At 37.8% G+C, this 19,685-nt stretch overlaps 1 protein-coding gene across 3 annotated transcripts in view; it reads right to left on the bottom strand.

Annotated features, from left to right (window-relative positions):
* Nucleotides 1-1,866: 1,866 nt before the first annotated feature.
* The window catches only part of LOC145981694 (uncharacterized), a 159,008-nt gene continuing 141,189 nt past the window's right edge, over nucleotides 1,867-19,685 (bottom strand). For all 3 annotated transcript variants that reach the window (XM_083115092.1, XM_083115090.1, XM_083115091.1), the window contains 5 exons: nucleotides 16,445-16,625; nucleotides 15,502-15,737; nucleotides 13,051-13,224; nucleotides 5,302-5,520; nucleotides 1,867-2,120 (listed from right to left, as the gene is read on the bottom strand). In XM_083115092.1, the coding sequence (XP_082971218.1) occupies nucleotides 1,947-2,120; nucleotides 5,302-5,520; nucleotides 13,051-13,224; nucleotides 15,502-15,737; nucleotides 16,445-16,625 (984 nt within the window). In that variant the 3' untranslated portion in view covers nucleotides 1,867-1,946. The remainder of the gene's footprint in view (nucleotides 2,121-5,301; nucleotides 5,521-13,050; nucleotides 13,225-15,501; nucleotides 15,738-16,444; nucleotides 16,626-19,685) is intronic.

Here is a 19,685-nt window from a genome sequence, read left to right on the forward strand (position 1 = left end):
TCAAAGCAGAATAAGGACCTTTCTTATTGGGTTATGACAAAGTGTGAATATCTCTTATATCTGAAACTACAGGGTGGCTCAAAAAGTCACTTAACACCCTCGGTACAAGCCCACTGCAGCGCGCAACATGGAAATGGTGATGACCAATCGTTATCGGGCCAAGGGGGAACCACATTGACGCCACCCGCGCGGACGGTGGCCATCTTCAATTCAACTTCAGAATTTTAAATGGGAAGGGGGTGATATGATATATCAAATCAGTCTAGAATTTCACGAGAAATGCAATGGTGAAGGTTTTTTCGACGTATCTTTAACCAGTAAAAAGTTATGACTGAATTCTTGTACCAATTTGCTCCTTTTCGAGGTGTTAGAAAAATGCCTTAAAATTTATTTAGTGCATCGATAATGCATCGAGATGAAAGTGATGTCTAGGGAGAGAAGTTCACATGCCATTGCACACAATTTTAATCGGATACATCCACGAAGAGCTGCGCATTATGAATGGTTGTCGTGAACAATTTACAGTGTGATGCTTCCATTGAATTAAAACTCCTTCCCAGTGACAAGGCTAATGTTTATGTTCATAAGGAAGTTCATAAACAGAATATGCGACCCTTCTCATCTGATAACTAACTTTGGACAGAAACTGCTTCACAATGTTCCCATAGTGTTCTGGTGTTCCTCTCTATTGAGAAAACCTCTGTAAAAAGTACCTTCTTCCACAAGCAAGGATGAAAAAACCTGTTTATTTAACAAATCCAACTAGCCCTAAGCATTTAAGGTTCCGTTGATGAAAAATTGACTAACCAATCATGTTCCACACAGCACGCCACACCATTAACTTACCAGCACTAACCATTCAGCTTTGATCTGTCGAAAATGGGTTATCTGAAAAAAGCATCGAATATTCTGTTTATGAATTTCCTTATGAACATAAACATTAGCCTTGTCACTGGGAAGGACTTTCCATTTAATGGAAGCCTCACACTGTAAATTGTTCATGACAACCATTCATAATGCACAGCTCTTCATGGATGTATCCGATTAAAATCTTGTGCAATGGCATGCGAACTTCTCTCCCTAGACATCACTTTGATCTCGATGCATTACCAATGCGCTAAACAAATTTTAAGGCATTTTTCTAACACCTCGAAAAGGAGCAAATTGGTACAAGAAGTCAGTCATAACTTTTTACTGGTTAAAGATATGTCGAAAAAACCTTCACCATTGCATTTCTCGTGAAATTCTAGCCTGATTTGATATATCATATCACCCCCTTTCCATTTAAAATTCTGAAGTTTAATTCAAGATGGCGGACATCAAGATGGCCGCCGACCGTGCGGGTGGCATCAATGTGGTTCCCCCTTGGCCTGGCAATGATTGGTCATCACCATTTCCATGTTGCGCGCTGCAGTGGCCTTGTACCAAGGGTGTTAAGTGACTTTTTGAGCCACCCTGTAGTACACTGCTTTGATATGTGGTGGATGACAGTGTTTGGCATCAGAAACTGAGTGTAGATCAAAACTGGTAATTATTTTCATTGCATATTTTTGTAATGTGACTGACAAACTGTTGTCATTTATAGATGAGCCAATTGTGGCAACCAGAAGGATATAACTCCAATTTATCAAATTTACTGTGAATAATTCATTCTTAGGAATATGTCGGACTCTTAAAAAGCCAACCCTGAGAATGAAAAGGCTGTATAGCATGCATATTCTGTAACCTAGTGATATAGATAATAATATTTTTTGCAAAATAAAATCCAGGATATTTTTCACATTGCATTTATTATTCACTTTAAATAAGAATTAATCAATTTTTGCATGTGTTTACAACACTAGACAAGGATCAAAAGGGGTTAAATCATAATTATAGCAAAACTTACTAATTTTTCATCAAAAGTAACTGCTGGAAAGAAAATCAAATACATTTTGTGATGAACATTATTTTTTTATATTTAGTCCCACGGAAACAGCTCTCCTATAAATCTCTTCTTTAATAGATGGATAATAAGTTAGTAAATAACCCCAATTTGCAAAATCCAAACTTATTATGACTGTGACAGTTTTTGCTTTGTAAGAGTACTCATGGGGCATTCCTTCACAAAGGCCCTGGGCCTGAGGAAAAAGAAAAGCAATTATTACCATCGCTTGCATGAAATTGCTGAAGTTACTTTATTAGAAGCCACCTCAGTGGCCTAGCACATTGAGTGGTCTTGCTGGATTTCAGGTTCAAATACTCTCCTGAGCATGAGTGTTCCTTTGCGAGTCTTCCTTCATCAATTTTGGTCAATGGTCAAAAGTGGCAGAATAGTAAGAAAGAATGGAAGAATTCAAAATTAAAAACCTGACTTGGAACATTTCTTAACTCCACTTTTAATTGGAGCCCCAGAGGTAGGGTCAGTATGTGGAAGACCCAGGTTCGATTCCTGGGGTCATCTAAACTTGGAAATTTTCCAATCTTGTTCTGAGGTTCACCAAGCTGTTAATAAATGGAAACATGGGGGCAACCCTGGTGGTCAAAGGCAGCCAGAGTATTGTACTGATTACATCATCTACAAAATGCTGTTATCAAGAATGTGTGGAGCCATACCTTTATGTGCCTTCAGGGGCACAATGAACACTGTAACCTGGCCTTTCTTTTATCCACCTTTAATTAGGCATTAGTTATTATAGTTGATAGTTTTTTGCATGCTGTGCAGTAAGAGCATCACAGTAATTGAAACTATAATTTACTTTGCATGTGTGCACTTTTTAACCTTTAGCAGATTTTTTCACAAAACACTTTTTAGATGGAAGTTGCTTTTCAAATTTGCATTGATGTACCACAAATCATAGTAGGGTAACTACTTACCATAGAGCATTGAAGTTATTTTTTTGTGGGTGGAGTTGAAGAACTGGCTAATTTTGGGAAGTGAAATATTTTCATCCTTCCCCCAAATAAGCAGAGTTAGACGAAAAGGGAAAAAAATGAAATTTTACTTGAATATATTAATTTGATGAGTCAGAGTGGTCAGCTAAACCTAAATATGCTTGTATGAAGGGGGAATATCAAATTTTCACTTGCTGGAAAAGCCCTTTCCTTCTTTCTCAGAATAAATCAAACATCAACCATCCATGTCTCACAGTTGCCATATGTCCTAATAATTGAATGGCCAGTGTTGGCATTTGAAAAGTGTTGCCACATCTTTTCCCTTTTCTCGTCTATCAGCAACCAGCTGATATGTATACCACATGTATATGAGGGAGGGATGAAGACAGGAACATTAAAAAAGAAAGGGACTGAACCTAATCTCTCGTGACTCTCAAAAAACGCTCAAGGGAGCAAAGGAAAAACCTCCACCTGCGCCACGCTCTCCCTGTCCTATTTTAGGAGTGGGGGGAGTGGCAAGATGCTTGGCAACTCCAAACTAGCCTTCCTTTGTCGGTGTGCACTACACCCCTAAATTTATGGCTGTGGTTTTCTCTCTAATTGGAGAAATGAAGGATGCCATACCATGGCAAAGAGATTAGCTATCATTTGCAACGTCTGTGGCTGGATGATATCACTGCTCTCAGTCTCTGCAGATATGTCATTTTGATGGCAGGCTATGTTTGAGAGTGCCACACTCACATGTGTACCAACCACGTAATCATTTTCTTTCTCTTCCATTGAGTTCGTGTCTTTCATTATTCTCCACTTTCATTTTTCCGTAATTATTTGGATATTTGTCTTCATTCACTTATTCCTCCTAATATTTCCTGCTGCATGAACTTTGAAGTCTGATTCTTGGCATGAATGAAGAACAGCATATCTAAGTATGGCTTGCTGCACCAAGTGATCAGGAAAAAGTGTTTGATCCTCAAGTCTCAGAAGATAGCGATGTTGAGGAGCTATTGAACAGTGATGATGGTAGCAATATTTGATCACTCTGCTTTCTGATCACTATATCAGACATGGTGAAATCACGAGGGTACACCCTCCTCCTTTCCCCTAAATCTTCTAAATTTTAAATTGTAATTTGCTGTATTTTAATAGCAAGCATTACAGACATGATATGCATGTTGGACCATCACTGCTTATAATCTTTAAACATTCGCAATATAAAATTATACTGAAAAATTATACCGAGACAAAATCAACAGAAAATCACAGTTTGTGATTTGTGCTTTTCCAGAGCACCCTACATATTAGGCAAAAACATTTATAAGTAACCACAACAGTTGGGCCAACATCAGTTTTTACATGGCAAAGGTTGGGTTTACGTTGGTTGGCAAATTTAAGTAGTTGGTCTTACGTTGGGCCAACATTCGCCCAAGCATGGAAAAGTGAGTCAAAATTAGTTTTATAAACCATTTCCTCCTGTTAAGACAACTTTCAAGCGTATGCTGTAAATTCTAGAGTGTAAAATACGTGGCACATAACAGTGTTTCTTTTTGAATATTTCATTCACAGCTCATACTGGAAATATATTTCTTTAATGAAAGTAGAAACTATTCTTAACTTGCAGTCACTCACCAGTCCTTTGTCAGCCACGATGGACGAAAGATGTGTTGGGAATTGCTTATTGGTTGTCTCTTTAGCTGTACCAGAACAAGAACATTCTTAGAGGTATTCTTGTGAAGGTGGTTAAACAATGTTACGTGCAAACTAAATTTCATGAAAAGTGGAAAACCACTTGAAGGTACCTTGAAAACAATGATACCATATGAATGAGAAAGTGTTGTGTATTTCTTTATTTTATACAAATAATTTATGCTATAGTGTATATTTGGCCTCACAATAAATTACATATACATATCAGAACACAAACCTATCTATACTTTAGGTTTCAATACGTTGGCCCAATGTAAAAACTACATGTTGGCCTAACGTAAAAACCACATGCTGAGCCAATGTTGGAACCATGGCCATATTTACCATTGTTCTTAAGTTTGGCCAACCATTCTCAGTATGGTTGGCCCAACAACTTTTGATTACTTGGGTAACTTTTTAATGTGACGTAAGTGTAAAAATATTATTTTTAAAATGACAAAAACCCAGAAATTTTTACACATTCACATGTATACCAACCATGTTACTTTGGAACATGTATACCAACGAAGAGTTAACTGATTTCATTTCAGCATAAGTGAGTTGATTTTGCAACTTTTTGTATTTAATGTAACATGCCTAGTAATTTCTTAAAGGAGTGGAGGCAATATAGTGGCAGTTTTAGCTTAAAGGGATTTTTAACATTTCAACACATTAAACATTGCCTGCTTCTAAAATAATCTATCATAATATTAAATATGATTAAAAAATTATAAATTTACTTACCATACCAAAATAACCCTTTGCATACAACATTCTCTCAACAACTTCATTTCCTTGTGAATCAGTGGAAAACATCATCACTTCCCCTTTTTCTATGAAGTACATTGTATTGTTAACATCTCCTTCTTGCACTATATTGTTTCCTTCAAAGAAACACGAGTGTTCAAATTTTGCAGCTATTTGCCTCAATAGACTATTGTGGCCAATATTTAACACTGGATTCTGTAATATAAAATAGTTTTATTTAATCAGATGTAGAGTGAGACAATTCCAATTTGAACTGATCTAATAACAGTAATAATATTCTTATTGATACATTTGCTTGAAAATTCTAACAAGAGTTGTTTAAAATACTGATTATTATTAGTACATAGGCTGATTTTTTAGTAGTGACAACTATTTATTTTCTAGACACATAGCATACATACATGGTTCTAAGTTTTACAGCCCTTCGATGTAGTCCCCAGCAGTGACGTGCACTGAGGAGTAGCTAGTCTAGCAGAGATAGATCAATCAATCTTACATCTCGAATTATATTCAAATCACAATATTTATTGTCTTGTTAAAGCCGCCACAGCTCATACGGAACACTTTCTTTTCCAAGCGCTTCTCGTCCATCGGTGTGATCCGCGGGCAAAGCTGGCTGAATACCCTAGCTCGCTCTTCTTCCGCCTGACCAGTTTCCAGGTAGAAACGGCCGGCCCAAGGAAAAGGAAGATTTCTACCTCTACCTCTCTTGTCCCCTCGCCCCCGCTGCAATGGTTGAAAGCCCAGGCTTTCAGGTCCCCCAGTCTATCTCCTATAGGACAGATAGGGGATTGGTTTCTCATAATTTTTTTCTAAATCCTCTAAAGAACTCAGGGTAAGATTTTCTGCAGTACTTAAGTTCTCTGTATTTACACCTTTTACACGTTGTACAATATGTGCGTATGTATAATATAGGATGTAGTTTTATTATTTATGAAATGGGAACGTGTTATGTGCAGACAATAATGTTATGCTTTCTTTCTTTTTTTCTTTTTCAAATATGGAATATATAATGATTAAATTACAAATATGTGCTCAGGCTCTCTCTGACTCTCGTTTTAGTAGTGTTTTATTTAAATATACTACTCTTGGTCTCTAACAGTCATAAATACGGATGTATTTATTTGGGCAAGAGAACACGTGTTCATATTGTTGTTGGTTTGGTTTATTTTACTTCGCTTTTCTGCCACATTTCGTTATCGCGAAAATGAGGATTGAGTGATGATATGATGAAATTGGTGAAGGGACCTCATATGAACAATCCAGGCCAGGATTCGAACCCGTGATGAGTGCGCATTCTTGTCCTATGTGTTGCAGTGAATAATGAAATAATTTGGAATGAAAAATGTATCTCAGAATTCAAAAAGTCAAATGAATATCATTGAAGAAACTACAAAAAAGTGTGTTGTATTTTGTTACCTGTTACCAAATCAACCAAGCGTGGGGGAGTGGTTATCACAGCATGCTACGACACCAGGAGTTCCGGGTTCGAACCCCGACCCAGGAATGGGCGTTCCCTGTGCTCGTCCCTTCATCAATTTCATCGTATCATCTTCGCAATTAACCAAATGTGACAAAAAAGCGACGCTAAGTAACAAAAATGAAATCAAATCATTGATTGATTACTCAATTTATTTTACTTCGCTTTTCCGCCACCTTTGGTACGACAAAATTGATGAAGGGACACACACAAAGAACACAAATGGCCAATCCGAGATTCGAACCCAGGATCTCTGGCTTAGAGTCAAATCAAATAGTTTTTTATTTTCGAATGTGGGTGGGGGTTACGTGTACTTTTTCTAGTACTTATTCATAATTTTGCAATCTTTTCCTGTTATTGACATTCTTCTTTTTTGTAGGAATACTGGCTCTAAAGGGAGGAGGGGTGTGACCCACATTAAACCCCCCCCTTGAGCACGCCACTGACTGCTACCCCAAGTGTCGACGTTACCGCACATCACTGGTCCCCAGTGTTGCGTACGTGTTGCTAGTGATATGGAAGTCGTCAGATGCCGTTGGCACTGCCTATCTGTTGATAGTGTGAAGAGAGCGATCTATTGCCAGAAGAATGTCTCGAACTGTTTGGAAGCGAATTCCCCGAAGTGATTCCTTCATCTTATGGATTAGGTCAAAGTCGCAGGGACTTAAATCTGGAGAGTATGGGGGTTGGTAGAGCACTTCCCATACCCAGAGATTGCACCCAAGCATTGTCTAGCAGAATGATGTCGGGTAGGTTATGCATAAAGTGTTGCCCTTTTCTTCTCAGAGCCGCTAGCAGATTTTGTAAAAACACTGTCATGCTGTGTGGCCTCTAGCACATTTATTATTTCTTTATTTTTTTTTTAAGCAGCTCCCCTGCTCCTGCTTCGTAAACATCGTGGCCGCACTTCGTGACCACTCGCTCACAACTGCTCTATTCTTGTTGTCACTGCGCACGGGCATGGTGTGGGAAGAGTGAGCTCATTTGCTCTGAGGGAGGGTATGCATGTAACTAACCTTTGATATAAACAACATTGCCTGGCTCCATAGCACGGCGTCGCTATAGCATAGTTTATTTATTTATTTATTATTACCTTCAACAGAGGTATATCCTACAATTACAGAAGGCATACATAATAATAATAATAATAAATAATAATTACAAAATTACAGAATTACAATACAACTTCAATTATGATGGATACATATGCAATCTATTCACAAATTGTATTCATTACAGAAGTATAAATATACAGAACAGTTTATAAGTAAATAAAAAATAATAATAATAATATAATCTTGAGCATATTATGTATATTATTATGTACTAACATGTTATTATGTATTAACTATTGCATATTCGTACTTTCAAAAATTGACTCTAATGTATTCTTGTAAGTCAAGAATGGCATTTTTAGTAGTTGCCACTACTAAAAAATCAGCCCTTGTATGTAAGTATTCCATTGTCCTGCACAATGGCCATGCAGTCTAAGGCATCATGCTTTGGGCTCCGGTTATAAGATGCACGCAGGTTCGAGGCTCCTGGGGGAAACGTAACAACTTTTCTATTTATATTTCAGCCAGTGTATGGGACCGGTGGGCGGCCACCCACCATCATGAGGAAGTTTGGGAGCTATGAATGAGTAGCATAACCTGGTCAGAGAAAACCTACAAAGACTGGGGGTTTGTCGTGCTGATCACATGTCACCCAGTAACTGGTTGGATTTTCTCCCATCTCGGCAGTGGGAGTGAGGCTAGCAGTCGGTAGGTAGGCCCTGGCCCTCGTGTATGTTGCGCCACGGGTTATTATTTTTAAGTATTCCACTACAATTATATGAATCAATTTACCAAGAGTTCTGTTTCAATATATTGAAAAAGTACATCAGAATATTAAAATAAACGTTATATAATCAAAAAATCCATTTTTTTCACACAATACTGGTGCAAAATATATAGATATTTCCATTTTTGGATATTTCCCAGGATAATTAGACTCAATAAGTATGATGCGTGGAATTTTTGTGAACCCTGAGAAAGACCAAAACATCAGAAATATATTGGCTGGCATCAGTAAATAAATTACAACCGATATTTTCCAATATTGATTCATCAGCATTGGTATCGACCCAGTCTAGATTTTATTAATATATAAACATTAACTTTGAACTATAAAATATATTTGATGAATCAAAACATATTTCTTCCTGCTTAAAACATTAATATCATTAATAAGAACTATAATTTCTTCATTGGCTAAAAATCTTTAATTTACATAGCACTTCTGCACTGAAACCTGTCACTTCTGTGACATTGTTGTAGCTTGGTTAGGTACAACTCAACTGTATTTCATGAAAATTAGTACATATAACACCGAATTATGTATAAATGTATTACGTACAAATAAGGTTTAATTAACATGTTTCTAAATTACATTTGGCGGGACCTACAGTAATTTACATATAAAACAGAATTACACAGAACTGAGTTTCGTATAAAGCAGTCTCAACTGTAATATTTTTATATGCACTAAATACACTTGAATGGTTATCTAATGGATATCTAAAACTGTATATCCATAACCATGGAATGACCTAGACATCGTTGGTGTCCCTTGGAAATTTGTGCTGTAGGGGTGTAGAAGTTTGAAGAAAAGACCTCCTGCAAGATCATACACTGCACAAAGAGTGTGGAAAAAGATACTTTCTTTACATTTCAATGCAATGAACAAAATTACAGATTGATAAAAATAACATAAATAAAATGTTTATCTTCGCATACATATTTGTTATGTTGCCACGGTGCTGTAGTCGGTATGTAATTTGACTGCTACGTGGGAGATCCGGGGTTGATTCCCGAGGTTAGTGATTTAAGGTCAAAATTCTTCCGGCCTTGTTCCTGCATACAGCGGCTCCGGGGCCCACCCAGCCTCAAATCAATGGGTACTGGGGGGGCAACTCTGGCGAGGTGGTAAAGGCAGTCGGAGTGTGATGCTGATCACATCACCTCCAAAATGGCCGAGATCAAAAATGTGTGGGGCCCTTCCCCCACATCCACTAAATATGGCTTCATGTCCAAGTGCTATATGCACGGGGAAACTTTACCTTTACCTTACACATTTGTTATGAACATATGTTTAAGTCGGGTAATTTTCTGATTTATATTCAAAGTAAACCCTTATACCATGGAGGAATACATTCCTCCATACTTATACTTTCCACTGTGCTCCAATCTTGCTCTTGAATTCCTATCAACACATAACATCAATACCTTGTTTCTCTTTTAAATATTTCCATGATAAAAGGAGGAAAATGTGATGTAGCATTCAATGGTTTAAAGGGTATTTTACTGTTCCTTAGCATTTGTCCATTTCTGAAGTAAAGTTTAATTCATATTTAACTGTATTAATACACACTGAATAAAAAAATATATATTTTTCAACTTGCAGTCTAGTGAGTTTACATGATTGATTTTTTATTTCATTTGATTTGTTGTTTTAAGTCCACTTTGTGCACAGGAAGGCTAATTGGGACTGGACCTACAGTTTAAACTAGGATCCGAACCATTAAGTACCCCCACCGAGTATCAAACCCGGGAGGTGTTACATGTGTATTTTCCTGAAAAAAATTGAAATATTATGTATATGTAAAAATAGTTACTGCTCATTTAACATGTGTATTTTTTCAATGAGAACACTCGTTTTGAAGGCAAATGTTGCCTTGTGAGAAACTAGGAAAACACAGGGGCTTCTCCAGAAATTTCCATCTGGGGTGTTAAGTTCAGATTTAGTGAGTGTAAGGGTAAATTTTGATTTTAATGACTATTAATTGGGTCTAGGGAATGTTGATGAAATTTGGGGGCTGTAGGTTGTGGTGGGTAAGGATAAATCATTGGTAACATATAATTTTGGCAAACAGTTCATGAATGCACTTACAGAGAATGCTGCAAGAAATTAATAAAGTGAAAGGAATGCTGGAACAGTATGATAATATTCAAGATGGAATGTGTTATTTCAAAATGTCACACAACTTACTACGTACATCGAAAAAGCATGGGGAACTGAAGTACTGGCTCACTGCAATTTTTAAGAACATAAATGAACATCCATTCACACTGGCACAGTCAGGTCAGTGCCACTCACAAAATTTGCCCAATTACAGTATTCTACAATGCTAATTTGACAGAAACAAAGGTAGCCATTTTTAAATATATTTTTGGAATGTTGAATTCGAAAATGGCATTAACTGCTAGTAACTGGCTCTTGCTTGTTTCCATGTTGTGCAATGGAATAAACCTAAACCCACATGCAAATGTAAGGATTTATTTTTTGAAATGGGGGATCCAGAAGTTACAGTTTAGAGGGCCAACTTTCATTCAGATACCTCGCCTCACAAGAATAAATTCTAATTTAAACTGTATGTCCATTCGAGTGACAGGTTCCTTGTTACGTGACCACACGCGACTTCCTCTGCCATACAGACTTGAATTCCGGTCATAATACAGTACTGAAAATAGGTTATGATGTAAGAAGTTACCGAACTCCTTTCTTCTACCTTCTTTTATGAACAAGTAAAATGACTTGATAAGTTGTTCTATTTTGCTATTATCACAATATTAAGGAATTAAGTTGTTTCCCTTCATCTTTTACAGTTTTCCCACAAAAAATTAGCAAAGCGACCCATGTTTTCGGCACCGGTCGCCATCTAAAAGACATATTTTGGGGGACTTTTTTGGACCCTGTAGCCACGCACCTGGGTCGATTCGGTTCAAACTCCACTTTCCATCTTTGGGGTAGATACCCTTTCAATCGTCGCCAGTTTCGAAAATTTTCCCCAACGCATCTCCAAAAGGTTACTTTTGGAGTTGGCCATGGTGCCGTAAATGGAGCTCCAATGCCAAAACCCATCACTTTGGGGTTGTAGGCCAAGGTCCATACTTTTAAGAAAATGCACTCAGATTGCGTTTCGGACACAAATTCTTTGACGTGAAATCTCTAGAACTTGGAAGTCAGCTTTGTTCCTGTCCACAGTACTGTATATGGTTTATATAAAAGAGTGCAAATTTGGGTCTGACCCAGTGTGCATCGTGGGGAATCGAAAACGGGACCCCTTGTTTTCCTTGCTCATTCACTTTACTCCTCATATCTGACTGCTGAGTTTACCAAGGCAATGCGAGGAATTATGATGATAAAGACACACGTATTCCAGCCCTATATTGTTAATTTTGCAAATCAATATTTTAATCTCTTGTGAAAAATCGCCCAAAATGGCCAAAATTCTAACAAAGTTAAAATGTACCATTTTAAAGTGGATTTTAGAGTTTATCTCACAAATGCTCTGTGAATTGATTGATTGATTGATTTGTTGTTTTAAGTCCACTTTATGCACAGGAAGGCTAATCGGGACTGGACCTACAGTTTAAAGTGGGATCCAAACCACTGTGCCATGTGCCTCCACCCGGGACTCCTTGATTACAAGGTGACGACGTTACCACTAAGCCATCGGGGAGGCCACAAATGGTCAGTGAAGAACAATGAAAACCTTAAATCTCTGCTAGGTATGTTATCTGGCAAAAGTAGTATTTCATGAATGTAGTAGTCATAATTGGTATACATAGTGACACATACATTGCAAACAATACACTTTACAATCGAAGACTCCCTCCTCCTCCTCCCCCCCCCCCCCCGCAAATCCTGGCTATTCCCTAGTACTACCACTATCCAGCTTCACTACCACCATTAAATGGGAGAGAAGAGAAGTCAGGCCCGTAGCCAGAATTGGTCTCCAGAAGGGGGGGGGGGTCATGGGTTATCAGGGGGGGCTTTATGAACAAAGTCCATTTTCAAAGGTTTAAGAGTATTATATGAAGGTAAATTATGTGTGTGTGTATGTGTGTGGGAGGGGGTCATTAAGTTAATAGTTAATATAGGAAAATCTAGAAATGTCGTTCAAATTTACACAGTATATTTTAAATATCTTGCACACACCCCTTCATCCCAGTCATAGCTGAAGCCTTCCTGCTACTTTGACTTCGGCTCATAAATCAGAAGAACGAATGTTTGTATTCTGTGTATTTAACCTATATCAAGTTTTGAGCAAAATAATGTATACATCACAGAAAAACAAATTTTGCAAATTAGTTTTACCAAACTTAAGAGAGGGGATGATGGGCTACGGCCCTGAGAGAAGTACTGAACAATATGATATTAAAAGAAAAAGTCATTTCCATAAGTTGAAAATAAAATCTTACCTGAAGCAAGTATTTCCCATACATATCATACTTGAGAGATATTATAAGGTCAATGTGTAGTTCATTACACATGACTGGCCATTGAACACCATTTGATGTCATCCACAACTGCTTCACATAATCTAATAATTTATTGAGGAGACCTCCACTAATGTTGTTGTTTTTCAAGTAATCCTACATAAATAAATAAATAAAAATTAAAATGGAAAACAGGAAGAAAGTGTAATCAGTTCACTGATGAATACTACAACAAAACTAAACAACATGAGCGTCGCCACCTGCCAAGCAGATTTTTGTTGAGTGATGTATGGCTAGCAGTTTCCCATAACTTCTTCAAGTAAATCCGTAATTGTTCTCAAAATGCTGCATCAATACTGAAATTTTGAAGCTCCAGTGGAGATTCAACCTGTACCTCCTGACACTAAAGGTGAGACTGTTAGCCGTTAGCGTATGCAGAAGCTTATTCATGAAGACTGGTGTATGATTTCTTTTTAATATGCATTTCCTGAATTACTTTGAAATTAACGACTTTATTCTTGTTAACATGTAAAGAAATTTTTGCATTTTAATCCAAAGAGATAAAATATAACTGGACACAGTGTGTACATCGAACATTATTCAATCAAATATTATTATTGTAATAATATTACAACTATTTAAACTAATATTATTTCATTCAACAAAAATTGTAATATTTTAAATTAATATTTGTATTATTACCTCTAAACTTATCTACTAAACAAGTGAAAAATTAATATTCATGACGTTAACCATGCATGTCTTGACACACGCACTGTTAAAACTATTTCCCGTGCACAATGCCATGAGCATATACTAGAGGCGATGTAGTCACATGCTACAGCTGCTCTACCCCCTCCTCTCCCCATCCATTGATTAGAGAATGAGTGAGCCCAAGAGCCACTTTATATTAGGACACTGTCGGAAAAATTCCTACTTGAAACCATCCATTCTGGGAATCGAACCAATGTCTCCAGAATATTAGAAAGATGTCTTAAGGATCAGATCACCATGCAGTGTGCCCTGAATAGTTAGAATAAACCTCGTAACTCAACCACTGCCTATATATTGCCTATCTCTATTTCCCTCCACATATTACAACGTTCATCCAGAAAATAAAGACCGTTTGGTTATACAAAATGAAAAACACAATATTTATTGGAAAAAACAATTCTGTGACATACCTGAAGCTTCCTTCACTTCTCTACATAATCACCTCTTACATTTAAACATTTGTCGTATCTGGGCACGAGCTTCAGAATTCCCATGTTATACTCTTCTGCCGCCAGTTCATTAAGCCAGGTGGTCACTGCATTCTCCAATTTTTCATCACTTCCAAAACGTTTACTGCCCAGAAACTCTTTCAGCTTAGGGAAAAGGTGGAAATCGCTAGGAGCAAGGTCCAGACTATAGGGTGGATGTTCAAAAAATTTTCATCCGGATTGATCCTGCAATTCTTGAGTTGAACCAGCAGTGTGAGAGCGGGCATTGTCACGCAGAAGCACAATTCCTCCAGAAAGCTTTCCTCGCCTCCTGTTTTGGATGGCTCGCCGTAGTTTTCTTAGTCTCTCACAATAACGATTTGCATTGATCGTAGTGCCTTTTGGCGGAAATGCACGAGTGGTCTTTTATTTGAATGCAGTGACCACCTGGCTTAATGAACTGGCGGCAGAAGAGTATAACATGAGAATTCTGAAGCTCATGTCCAGATACGACAAATGTTTAAATGTAGGAGGTGATTATGTAGAGAAGTGAAGGAAGCTTCAGGTATGTAATAGAATTGTTTTTTCCAATAAATATTGTGCTTTTCATTTTGTATAACCAAACGGTCTTTATTTTCTGGATGACCCTTGTACATGCATGAAAGGCTGTAAATTTCCCAAATTAAAGCACATGGATTTCTCTTAAAAAGATAGTGACAGAGTCAGTAAACATGCCAACCAAATTATTGATAAATTCTACTGTGGAATCTTACCCCTTTTTCTCTTGACTCTTTTGACATTTTGATGCAGTCAAAAAAAAATAAAACCCTCGAGTGAACACGGGAGTAAGAACGAATCCACTTCGAATGACTGTATATTTCTTGAAAAAGCGAAAATATGCTTAATATGACCGACAATCCATCAAAATATGCTTTATCACGTAGAAATGGCAAAATATGCCAAAATATGCCCTTAAAAATCACCTGAATTCAATTAGTTTCCTCACAATATGAATTTCTATATATTTAGGGAACACATCACCCTTACCAAAAAAAAATATGCTAAGTCATAAAAATCCTAGGCCTAGTTATGAGCATAATGTGTTTTTGTTCTACTCTGTATACAAATAAATAAAAGCATTGGAGACAAGAGCATAGAAATAATAAGATAATGCCCATTAATTGTCTTATGTTATGGTTTATAGTTACAACTGTGATTTCTAGATACTTACTGTCATGATGGATATAGAGTTCTCATATTCCACCAAGTTGGAATTCTCCACAATTGAAGAAACTCTCCCGGTAACAACAGCCAACAAATAACTTGTTGAAATTACCATCACTGTGCAAAATATCTTCTCTGACTTCGTGTGTGCATAGATATCACCAAACCCAGTTGTTGTAAGCACTGCTAATACAAAGTACAGTGACATGAAGTAGGACTGCAAATACTGGTTTGGATCAATTCCTATGAAAAAGAAGAGGTGATAAGAATAACAAATGAATATCATTAATATAATTAATACTTGCAAATTTTTTGCCCTTGGGTATGTATATGTGTTTATTTATCTATCTACTTATCCATGTATCATATATATTAGGGCTGAGCTGATACTGATGCCAATGGATAGGTATCAGCCGATACCAGAGGTATCAATATCGGAAAGTATCGGTTTGATTTTATTTGCCGATACTCACTGATCCAGCATCTTGTTCATTTATTGATGTCACAAAAATGTCACGCAACATGGAAGTTATGCAAAATTCGAATTTCTATTTTTTTTTAAAATAAGATATTAGAATTTAGAAAATTTTCAAATATGTACCGACAATTCCCATTAGATTTAGTACAGGGTTAGAAAAATGTATGTTTTCAAACAGTCCAACGTCCATGGAAGAACTTCCCAAACAAAAGGCAGTCAACCACTGATGAAATTCTGTTTCCCACAGTCTTGCGGGAAGAAGCCGTATTGACACAGGAATGCCCTTTAAATACACCATAATAAACGTGTTTTGTTGCTATAAACGGAGTTTTAATGCACTTTCTAATGTTCTTTGAGGTTATTTCAGTTAATACGGACTTTCGTTAAACTGGTCAACTTATCCCTCCCGTTAGTCGAGATTAACGAGGTTTTACTGTATATAAAAAATTTCAGTAAATGATTACGTATTTACCTGCATGTACAGCCCAACCTTCAGGATAACAGTATCCACCATGACATCCTAGCATGTACCACATACACGTGAAAAAATGATATACCAAAGTACAGAGCACAAATACTCCAGACAACACCATTAACACCATGTTTAATGTAAGTTTGTCATAACTAACTTTGTAGCTATTTATCAGGATGAACTGCAATGAAAGTAGTTACAACAATTAATTACTCCATATCATCAATATAATGGTAGTGATTTGATAAAGGGCCTTACTATATTCTTTGGATAGTAAAATAATCATTAACAACATTCCTAGAGAATGAATTTCCTACGCAAAAGAGAATTATGATAGAGACTGTTATTGGATATGATATTGTCATTTTAATATGCAAAATAATACGTGGGTTGTAAATAAAGTAGTGGCAGCACTGTCAGAAAAAGGTAATGACATCCAGGTTTGATCATGGCAAAAATGCACAAGAATGTGATCAAAACTTGCATGAGACCTGAAGCAATAATAACTGATGGTTGCACAATGGTGACAATATCGGGAACCCAGCATGATGCAATTTTCCTCATGTTGAGGTTGTTCTCACGGACGCATTGCAATCTCCTAAAGAAATGCACTTACCCATTATGAAACCATCAGATACCGCTAGGTTTTGTTGCCACAGGCTTCATGCAAGTCTTGCTGACATTGTCATGCATTTTTTCCACAAGCAACCTGGATTTTGATCCACAATCAATGTTCTACCTTTGTAAACATGTTTTAGAGCAGTACAGAAAATGGTGTGCATTTCAACCTCCTACGTACAACACAGCACTCGCTGTACCGACCACTTTTGGCACTCCACACCTCGACATGGGCCCAAACTGACATTGCTCACTGCCTGATAGTACATGCACGGTGTTATCACCTTTTCCTGACAGTGTTGCCACTACTTTATTTACAACCCATGTAGTTTGATATTGTACGCACCAAGTTTTGTAATAAAATATAACGAACATCGCGCAAGTGGCACATTGGGAATGAAAAGAAACAATATTTTAGAATCTTTCATTAGCACACATAATTACCTAATTGGTTTTAACTTTCAACTGGACGGGTCACAGGTGGCAGATAGTGAAACCTCTCTCAGATATGAGGGGAAGCTGCGAATAAGGGGAAACCCAAATAAGCTGTCCCGGAGCAAGCCGGCAAGGGTATCAGGGTGTTCAGGGTGTCCAGTGGCATGGACATACTCAGGAAATACCACAAATACGCATCGACAGCCTTGTGTCATGGCGAATAAACACCACCATAAAAGTGTTTGCCCCTACTGCCTTGTGGGGCTGGAGGAATCCAGAAAGGCTAAGGGAGTTGGAACCCTGACAGAAAACAAGGGTGTACCTGGGAACCCACAGGTGGCAGCCCCATCACCCAGGTGTAGGCTGTGACAGGCCCGATTAGCCGACAGCTGAAAACATTAAAAAATCGAGAAAAGAAAGAAGCAAGCTGGACTGGAAATTGGAGACAACACGGGCTACGAATAGGGATGTTGAATATTGGAACAGTGACACGAAGGACTGAAGAAATTGTGGAATGGAGAGAAGAGGGATCGACATCTTTGGAATAAGCGAAACGAAATGGAAAGGAAGAGGAGAAATGAAATTGAGGAAAGAGTATAAACTGTACTGGGCAGGAACTGAAGAGGGCAGAAGAAGTGGGGTTGGATTTGTAGTCAGAAGTGGAATAAATGAGGAAGAAGAAAGGGTAAATGACAGAATAATAAAACTAAAAATGAATGTAAGAGGGAGAGTAATAGAAATAATTCAAGTGTATGCCCCACAAACAGGATGTACAAGGGAGGAGAAAGAAGAATTTTAAGAAGATTTGGAAGAACACGTAGGAAAGGAATGGCAAATTGTGGTGGGTGATTTTAATGCGCAAGTGGGAAGAGACAGAAAAGGGTATAGGGAAATACTTGGAGCAGAAGGATGGGGACAGAAGAATGAGGCTACTGGACTTTTGTAAGAGAAACAGACTGTTAGTAGGTAATAGCTGGTTTAAGAAGAAATATGACAGCCACAAATTACAGTTGGAATAATAAACAAAAGTTTGTAATAGATTATACGAGGGGCGTTCAAGTCAATCCGGGACTTTTTCTTACAGGTTTAAAAATAAATCCCAGGGTCGAGGTAGTGCATGCAGTAGGAACTGGCAACTGTGTGTTACTGGTAGGTAGTGCTCATTGCGTGCGCCAGTCCAGAGACTCAATATGGCGGACAACAGTGTGAACGTGTACACGGAACAGCATGTGATGATGAAGTTTTTAGTGAAGGAGGGCATAAAACCAGCGAAATTTACAGAAGACTGCTAGCACAGTACGGTGATGAAACACTCAGCCTCAGTAAGACATTTGAATGGTGCAAGTGCTTCAAAGAGGGCCGTACGTCTGTCAGTGACAATCCCTGTTGTGATGGTTCCCAGCTCACAGTAGTCATTCCTGGTACATTCAGCACGTGGAACAGCTTATCATTGACTGTCGTGAAATTACTAAGGTGTGTAATCTTTCGGTAGGAACAGTAAACACAATAATTCATGACAATTTGCTATTCCGAAACGTTAGTGAACGCTGGGTACAAAAACAGCTTTCCGCTTTTGACCAGCACAGAAGAGTTGAAGTCTGTACTGAACTGAAGGACCGCTATGTCAGGGAAGGCCAGTATTTCCTGGATCGCATCATCACATGTGACAAAACATGGGTTCACCATTTCATTCCAGAATTGAAAAGAGCATCGAAGCAGTGGAAGCATGCGGACTCACCAAACAAAGAAATTTCGAACAATTGCGTCAGCATGTAAAGTGATGGCAAGTGTTTTTGAGACAAACATGGGATTATTCACGTAGATTTCTTACCCTGTGTTGTCACTATCAACAGTGAATATTTACTGTCATGTTCTGCTTGTTGTGAATAAGAATCTAAGGAAGAAACAACCTGGTTTGATCACGAAGGGTGTTCTGTTTCTGCAGGACAATGCAAGACCTCATACCACTCAACGCACTATGCAAACATTACTGGAAATCGGCTGGGAACTATTGCCACATCCTCCTTGCAGTCTGGACTTAGCGCCAAGTGATTTTCACTTGTTTGGACCCCTAAAAGAATTCCTTGGATCTCCACATTTCAGCAGTGATGACAAAGTGAAGCAGGCTGTCCTAGAATGATTCAAACGTACTGACAAATCTTTCTATGCTGAAGCTTTCCAGGCATTA

The sequence above is a fragment of the Lepisma saccharinum genome, chromosome 30 (assembly GCF_977018435.1).
Source record: "Lepisma saccharinum chromosome 30, izLepSacc3.1, whole genome shotgun sequence".
Lineage (NCBI taxonomy): Eukaryota > Metazoa > Arthropoda > Insecta > Zygentoma > Lepismatidae > Lepisma > Lepisma saccharinum.